Source organism: Triticum dicoccoides, chromosome 1A (assembly GCF_002162155.2).
Source record: "Triticum dicoccoides isolate Atlit2015 ecotype Zavitan chromosome 1A, WEW_v2.0, whole genome shotgun sequence".
Taxonomy (NCBI): Eukaryota; Viridiplantae; Streptophyta; class Magnoliopsida; order Poales; family Poaceae; genus Triticum; species Triticum dicoccoides.
The window spans coordinates 347,635,334-347,644,464 of NC_041380.1; the positions used below are offsets into that span (position 1 = coordinate 347,635,334).

General features: G+C 45.5%; 1 protein-coding gene across 2 annotated transcripts in view; it reads right to left on the bottom strand.

The window, feature by feature from the left end:
• Nucleotides 1-9,131, bottom strand: part of LOC119272152 (peptidyl-prolyl cis-trans isomerase PASTICCINO1-like) — a 22,799-nt gene that overhangs the window by 10,834 nt on the left and 2,834 nt on the right. For both annotated transcript variants that reach the window (XM_037553720.1, XM_037553714.1), the window contains 3 exons: nucleotides 8,981-9,103; nucleotides 7,263-7,295; nucleotides 6,911-6,969 (listed from right to left, as the gene is read on the bottom strand). In XM_037553720.1, the coding sequence (XP_037409617.1) occupies nucleotides 6,911-6,969; nucleotides 7,263-7,295; nucleotides 8,981-9,103 (215 nt within the window). The remainder of the gene's footprint in view (nucleotides 1-6,910; nucleotides 6,970-7,262; nucleotides 7,296-8,980; nucleotides 9,104-9,131) is intronic.

The following is a 9,131-nucleotide window of genomic DNA, read 5'->3' on the forward strand; positions in this document are numbered from 1 at the left end:
GGATCCACAACACTGAGTCTGGAGAGATAAAATCCATGTTGCGCTCTAGTCTGGGCCTTCGTAAAATCCGCCAACTGTAACTCGAAAGGCACATACTGAAGAGGAATAACCTAATCCTGCACAGCAGCACGCACAAAAGAAGCATTAACACCAATATGCTTGGGGAGCTCATGCTTCACCTGCACTGTTTGACGGGAGGGGAGTGGGTGTAGTGACAGAAACACCAAACTCCCGAAGTAAGTAACCATCATAACCAAGTCATAACGCAGCCTCCGCACTCAAATGGGAAACTGCAGTCTGTTTCTTCATCTTCTACGCGATGAGAGAACCAACAAGAAAATAAGAAGAAAGTGAACGGCTATCTGAGGGACCACTAGCCCACGAAGCATCTGAATAGGTCTGAAGCTGTAAAGAACTGGAGCAGGAAAAGAAAAGACGTTGAAAGATCGTGCCACGAAGATATCGTAGAACACGAAGGTGACTACAGTGAACCGAAGTGGGAGCAGAAACAAACTGGCTCAAAATGCCCATGACGCGTCGGATCAGACAAGGGACCATCAGAAGCACGGAGTTGAACATTGAGCTCCATGAGTGTCAACAGTGCACTTATCAGTAAGAGCAACACGAGCAAGAAGATCCTAAATATATTTCTCTTGGGAAATAAAGAAGGTATCAGAGGTAGAGGAAACCTCAATCCCAAGAAAATAGCAAAGAGAGCCAAGATCAAACATAAGAGACTGCTCACTAAGACATGCCTTAACAAAGGCATGTCTTAACAAAGGCATGCTCACTAAGACTGCTCACTAAGACATGCCTTAACAAAGGCATGTACTCATGGTTGTCACCGGTGATGATCATGTCATCAACATATAGAAGAAGAGTTGACCGAGTCGGCCCAATCTGTGGAGGGTGACAAAGCATCCCAATCTCCGAAGAGCGTTGACCGGGGCGGCCAGATCTCTGGAGGGGACGAAGCAGCCCAATCAGGAGGCAACGCTGACCGGGTTAGAGAAGTAGTGGGCTGACAGAGGAAAAGGGCAGCTGCAGTCGGCCGAAGAGCGGCAGCGATGCAAGATGGGAAGCAGCAACCGACCAAAGAGGGGAGAGCAGCGGCTCGACAACCACGTGATTAGGCAGTCACTTTATGGTTTTGATCAATTGGGGTTGCACAGTCGACAACCCAACATGCCAACTGTTAAGCTTCATGCACTAGCCAACGCAACCAAAACTCCGAACTGATGGAAAGGGCTAGACAATCCACATATACACTTCAACACCCCCCCTCACATGTGACGCGGAAAGTCAACACATGGATAGACTCAGAGGTATGGCTCAAGAGGCCTATACGTGGACAATGGGGGGCGACAACAATTTTTGGATAAATTGCTAAAGCCATGACTTGAACTCAAGACATTAGCTCTGATATGGCTAGGCAATCCACATATGCACTTCAACACCCCCTCTCACATGTGATGCGGGAATTTAACACATGAATAGACTCAGAGGTATGGCTCAGAGGGGGGCAGCAACAATTTTTAAATAAACTATGAAAAACAGGACTTGAACTCAAGACCTTAGGCTCTGATACCATGTTAAGCTTCATGCACTAGCCAACGCAACCAAAAGTCCGAACTGATGAAAAGGGCTAGGCAATCCACATATACATTTCAACACCCCTCTCGCGTGTGACACGGGAATTCAACACATGAATAGACTCAAAGGTATGGCTCAAGAGGCCTATACGTGGACAGGAAGGGGGGAGCAACAATTTTTAAATAAACTGCGAAAGCCAGGACTTGAACTCAAGACCTTAGGCTCTGATACCATGTTAAGCTTCATGCACTAGCCAACACAACGAAAAGTCTGAACTGATGGAAAGGGTTAGACAATACTTCAACACCAACATCATAGAGGAGGTCAGGGTATACTTTCTTTGAGAAATAGTTATTCCTTTCCAGACTTGACCACTTCTATACCAAGGAAGTACTTGAGTCGACCAAGATCTTTAACTTCAAAGGTCTTACTCAGACACCCATTTAACCTTGCTATCTCTCCGTCAACATCACTGGTGATAATGATATCATCAAGATAAACTGCAAGGATGTTTATTTTCCCTTTAGAGTTTCTATAAACTATGTATGATCACCATTGCATTGTCCATACCCCATGTCACACACCGCCCGTCTAAACTTGTCAAACCAAGCTCTTGGAGACTGCTTCAGTCCGCAATGGGCTTTCTTCGGCCTGCATACCTCGCCAACAGTCTCGGAAGTCGAGAACTCACGTGGAATCTCCATGTATGCCTCCTCTTGCAAGTCCCCATGCAAGAAGACACTCTTCACATCAAGTTGGTGTAAAGGTCAGCCAAAATTTGCTGCACATGAGATCAGAACCCTCCCAGTGTTCATCTTTGCTACTGGAGCAAAGGTCTCATAGTAGTCAATGTCGTATGTATGGCTATCCCCACCCCCCCCCACCCCCGGTCGCCGCCACAAGCTTTTCTTTGTACCTTTCAACCTTTCCTTCTGCATTTTGCTTCACAGTGTATACCTACTTGCAGTTGACTGCCTTCTTTCCTTTTGGAAGGGGTGTCAGTACCCATGTCTTATTCTTACGCAGAGCCTCCAGCTCTGCCGCCCGCCACTTTGAGTCCTCTTTGAGTCCTCCTTGCCTTCTTCTAGTCAATCGGAATTGACACAGACTGAAGAGAAACAATAAATGCTTTGTGGGCTGGAGATAATGCTTCATGGGAGACGTAATTTGCAATATCATCGTCATCGAATCCATACCGTTTCTCCGGTATCCCTGCTGTTGCTCGAGTTCTCCTCAAAGCAATTTTCCCCTTTAATTGATCCTTTAGCCCAATCCCCATCAGAGGAGATGGAGATCACATCATTATTACCCTATTGTTCCATCAGTGGTTGATCTAGTTGCTCCCCTTGATGTGCAACACCATCATCTCGCTTCCGTGAATACACCTTTAGCTACTCCTCTTGCTCTGCTGTCCACCTTGGCACACTACCAATCTGAGCTGGTGCACGGTTCCGTGAATACACCTTTAGCTCTCCTCTTGCTCTCTTGCCCACCTCGGCACACTACCAGTCTGAGTCTGTGTGCCAACCTGCACATCATCAGTGGAAGCTGGTGCTTGCATCGCAGGAGCCACATGAGTTACTAAAGGTGATTGTTGCATCTCCATTTGTGTGTACTACTCTCCCCTCTTGACCAATCTCCGGAGGAGACATTGGTCAAGTTCTTCAAACAAGACACTGAGATAAGTTTTCTCACCATAAAGGGTTCCGATTCACGGAACGTAACATCCATGCTCACAAATGTCCGTCTCTCAGACGAACTCCGGCATTTGTACCTCTTTGTCCTGAAGAATACCCAATAACAAAACAAGTGCAACAAAACACCTTGGGGAGAACTGGGAATTTATTTTCTGTGAAAACCAACTCACACGGTGATTTCATACCCGTCACCCGGGATGGCATGCGGTTGATGAAGAAGGTGGCCATCATGACAGCTCCACTCCACGGGATCTTGGGCATATTCAGGATGAACATCAATACTCATTTGCAGTTTCAGATTCAGTCGCAATCACTCTATTGACAAGAGACTCCATCTCGTCTTCTCCTAGCTGTGCCACCTGTTCATGGTGTAATTTGGCTAGTAGCCTGTTGATGGGTCATTAATTAATAGTCATTCAAGCTAATCAGTTACTATTTTTTGTAAAGATTGCAACAAGAATTTTCATGGACAAGAGGATACTTTGGACATGCCCTAGCCATACTCACAGTATTTCAGAGTTACCACGATGCTACCTAGGACAAGTCCTAACAAGGATCAGAGGTCAAAGCTGAAGATTGCAATGCTACGGGTGGAGTTACATAAGGGAAAATGCAACATGCAGAAATACGCGTGAAGAGTGGAGAAATATCATTCATACGTGATCACCATTATGTGTTGTGATTAGCGACGTGGCCAGAATATTTTATTCATAAAAGGCAAGGCGATGAGTACTTATATATGTGAATATGGCCAAGAGGGGTTGCCATGCAGGTTAGCTATGCGTGTTAGCTGTCCGATTAAAAACGTAAAGTGCTATATATGGTAATCGTGCTATACATGGTAATCCAATTAAGATGGCCAGATTCTAGTCGGTTTAGCTTTGGAATCGTTTTTGTATACGCCAAGTCCAGCGTGCCAATATAAATGTAAGGCCGTGGCCGATTGAAAAAACACCAATTGATCTATTCACAAAATACATATTACCTTTTCACGTTCGTTTCTTTCTGTCGTTCTTCCTGCCGAGCCCTGGCAGCCCTAGGGTTTGGTTGATCTTTGCCGTTTTGCATTGAAAAGCGGTCGTCTCTCCTCTAACAAAGCGAGGAGATCTTTGTTGCTTTGCTTGTAAAGCAATCGTTCGTCGCCACGAAAGCACGACGGTTATCGTGGTGTCGCTCTGCAATTTTGTGTGGCAACACCACTAGTGCTGCCTCCTCTGCAATCAGCAGCCACAACAACAAAGCTACACCACCACCAGGATCACTCACTTCAGCTACTCACTTAGCTGTGAGAGCCTCTGCTACATGCACCAGCACCAAGCCAGCAGCAGCAGAATCAGCAGCAGCTCTCAGTAGCAGTCACTGCCACCTTCAGGACCACAGCCCCTACCGGATAGTCTGCTCGCAATCTGGTCACTCAAACCCTTCTTCTCCAATCAGCATGCATGCAGAAGCAAATCAGCAGCAGCACAGCACTGCATTTTCTTCCTTCTCACCACAAACAGCAAGCAGCAGCGGCAGCTCCTCCTTCTCCTCTCCAATCACCTTCTTCTCTTCTCAGCAGCAGCCGCAGCTCCTCCTTCTCCTTCCCTCAGCAGCCGCCGCAGCTCCTCCTTCTCCTCTCCTCATCCAAGCTCGCCGCCTCCAGCTCCACCTCCTCGCCGAACCGAGGCAGCCGCCGTTGCCCGCACAGCCAGCGCATAGCCGCACGCACAACGCGCACACACACAGAAGCCACGCCCAGATGTGCCGCCTCCTCGCTGGCTCTGCTAGCTCCAGTGCCCCGACCTGGTCTGATACCATGTTGACAAGAGAGAGATACGTACCCCAGTGGCTGCTGGTTCGTGTGTGTTGCGGGCGCAACTGACCAGACATGGTCTGCCTCCTCTTCTAGATCACTGGAGCGGGCCTGGGTCTTATGGGCCAGGCTGAACATGGGCTCACATACAACAGTCATCCTCTCAGGACCAGTACCTAGAATAGGCTTAACAGACTCCACCCCTCACCCACATACGAATAAATTACAAAAAACCAACACAATTGAGCAAAAGTCATCAAACACCCACCAAAATGCATGTTTTCTGGTGGTTTTTTCCTGAAGCATTGATAACTTTGACCCAATTGTGGTGGTTTTTTGCAATTTACTCCCCACATACCCATGTCACTGTTGCACGTGACAGATATAGCTATTAAGTTTCATGCACCAACCAGTAGAACAAAAAGTGTGAACTGATGGAGAAGGTTGGGCAATCCACATATACTTCAACAACAAAGAGAAGGCAAGCAAATTTTTATTAAATTGCGAAAGCCGAGACTTGAGCGCAAGACCTCTTGGCTCTAATACCATATTAAGTTTCATGCACCAACCAGTAGAACCAAAAGTCCGAACTGATGGAGAAGGTTGGGCAATCCACATATACTTCAACAATAGCAATTGTGGCAGGAAAGGAAGATGAAAAGCAGTAGAAGTAAAGGAAGCCTGGCATGCCTATCAGATAAAAGTTCTGGACAAGGGTAATTTAGACACAACACCATAAAACACCGCTGTCTTGCTCTCCAGCACCAATATGGCATAACAGATGCTAATTTAGTTATCTATTTATTTCCCCCGAGAAAACACAACAAGCATTATGCCTTGTTGTACTGATAGAGCTGGAAAAGTGTTATTTACGAGTCTGCAGTAGGCTACAGCCAAGTGAACAAAAAGAGCCCTAAGTCTAACCATTGGGCAGGACGGTGTGACCCAAGGGTTTGCCTCCTCGATCGTGTCTAGGAGGTCGAGTATGGATGGGGTATCATTGAGGAAAAGACATGTTTCCTTCGGTTCCAAATCCATGATGGAGCTTGTCCCGTGCCTCAGCGCAGAGGGAGTGGCCACAACCATTGTTCTCAACAAGTCAGCGAATTCTTCGCCTCCCGCCGGAGATGCCGCTGTTGCCGTAGATCTTATCCATGACAGCGCCTTGAACCAAACTAGATGCCAAAAGACGCAGTCGATCATGTCTAGGAGGTCGAGTATGGCTGGGGTATCATTGAGGAAAAGATATGTTTCCTTCGGTTCCAAATCCATGATGGAGCTTGTCCCGTGCCTCAGCGCAGAGGGAGTGACCACAACCATTGTTCTCAACAAGTCAGCGAATTCTTTGCCGCCCGCCGGAGATGGCGCTGTTGCCGTAGATCTTATCCATGACAGCGCCTTGAACCAAACTAGATGCCAGAAGACGCAGTCGACAAGCAGGTGGGTTCATTTACTCGTGGTTTTTGAAGGGAAACTGCAAGGGAAGCCCCCAACAGTATAAATAGGAACACAAATTCATGTCCATGAGGACTTGAACCCAGAAGTAGGATTGCATTCACTCCCCCGACCAAGTGAGCTAGGCTCACGTCCTTATAGTCTCAGTGGTTTGTATCCCCTCATCCCTTTCTGTGCAAATTGACCATTATATGTTTGTATCATCAAATGCAACTACAATTTCAGTTTACACTTCAGTTTTCTAGTAGTCATATTAAAGAAGTCAATTATGTAGCATTTGGGCACTAACCATAAAGAAAGAAAAACTATGTGCTAACGCTGCCAAGCACTAAGCAGAATTTATTAGATTTAGAGTAAAATAAACATTTACCGTGCTGTCACTTCATATGGTTCTCTAGGTGTTTCCCACCCCTTGCCTTCATCAACTATCTGCCACATCCAAAGGGCAATGATAAGTTTGCCACAATGCTGAAGCATCTGCTCTCATTTACTTGACATCTTATTGTATAACCAACAAAAAAAGTCTAACATGGGAGTAAAGGATGCCGATAACATTTGGGGAATCCCAAACTGAATATATGAATCCTTTTACTATGCTAACTTTGGAAAGCACAAAAAATATCAAACAGGTGCTCCAAACATAAATAAAATAAAGTATTTAAAAATCCCAACTGGATAAAACTGAATATATTTTATGCTATCAATATAGAATGTCTGTTTACCTTCTTTACAACCCCTAAATCCTCAGTCACGACCTGAAAGAGAGAGAAAACTAGAGTCAATAACCGAATCGAATGTGGCAAATAATATTATTATGTGTCTGATTGGTATTCTCTGTGACAAGAGAGTGCCACAAAAGCTTAAAAGGCAAGTTCGACAGGACGGCGGGTCGACCCGTAATGTTGTATGGCGCTGAGTGTTGGCCGACTAAAAGGCGACATGTTCAACAGCTAGGTGTGGCGGAGATGCGTATGTTGAGATGGATGTGTGGCCACACGAGGAAGGATCGAGTCCGGGATGATGATATGGGATGATGATATACGAGATAGAGTTGGGGTGGCACCAATCGAAGAGAAGCTTGTCCAACATCGTCTGAGATGGTTTGGGCATATTCAGTGCAGGCCTCCGGGAGCTCCAGTGCATAGCGGACGGCTAAAGCGTGCGGAGAATTTCAAGAGAGGTCGGGGTAGACCGAAGTTGACATGGGTGGAGTCTGTTAAGAGAGACCTGAAGGATTGGAGTATCACCAAAGAACTAGCTATGGACAGGGCTGCGTAGAAGCTTGCTATCCATGTGACAGAGCCATGAGTTGGTCGCGAGATCTGATGGGTTTCACCTCTAGCCTACCCCAACTTGTTTGGGACTAAAGGCTTTGTTGTTGTTGTTGATGTGACTGATTGGTACTAGGCATTGCAGTGAGTACAAAGTCATGGAGTCAGGAAATCAACTACCTGGGGCATAGTTTTAAAAACCCGACCGGACCAGCGGTCTGATCAGAAAAATCAGAACCGGAGCCTTGTCCGTTTTTTATGACGCATTGGTCTTTTAGTAAAAAAAAACAGGGAAATATTAAGAAAATGGTGCATAAACTAGGGATCAAACCCTTGACCTTGAGCCATGGCACTCTAAAGGCCGAATAACCAACTGGGCTAGCAACACTTTGTGATTTATTAATGGATTACATCAAATATTATGTCTAACCATTTGATCTGGGGTCATTTTTTCTGAAAAATTAGCTTAAATATTGCTGTTTTTGGTTGTCAATTAACCAATGAGCTGGTGGTCTGACCGTTGAAAATCTGAATCGACAGTCTCACCGGTTCGGTTTTTAAACCATGACCGGGGGTTAGAAGGAGAGAAAAATAATTAGGGCATCGACTTGGCGAATGGAGCTTATATGAACCATATGTTTATCTGACCAACATGCTTACTTGCGTGTTGCACTTAACTTGATAGTTCCCATAGGGGATGCCATGTCATGATCGATATCATTCACCTAATCATGAAAGATAGAAATACAAATCTCTATCGTTCACACAGTTTATTATGCTGTATACTGATACATTACACATATGGTGATGTTGTAGTTCTTCGTGAGATATATTGGCCCAACATCCTAGATGGTAACAGAAATAATCGGTAACCATGAAAGCCATCATTATGGTGTGGGGCAAGCATCGTGTGCAACAGTAGCAATGATGTGCACGGCAACAGCAGAAGGATGCATGCAGGGCGAACAACTCTTTTAGGTGGCTATTATGTTGCGAACAGAGTCTTAATTAACATAAATTGCATAACTCTTCAGACTCATATCATGCTGAAATTGATCGATTTAGAAGTACAAAAGGAAATTAATGGCTGAAAATATATCAGAACCATTGTACCATCATGATTCCGAAATATATACAACGTATCATGCTCCAATCATAACAAGACTAACCTTGGCTTCAAAGAAATCCAACATCTCAACCTCAAACTGAAGCTCATCATCTTTTGGGAAGCCATCTGGAGGTGTAACCGGGCAATCATCCTCTGCATAGTGTATTTTCGGCTCCATTTTAAACTGAAAAGATAGATTGTGACCACGGGGT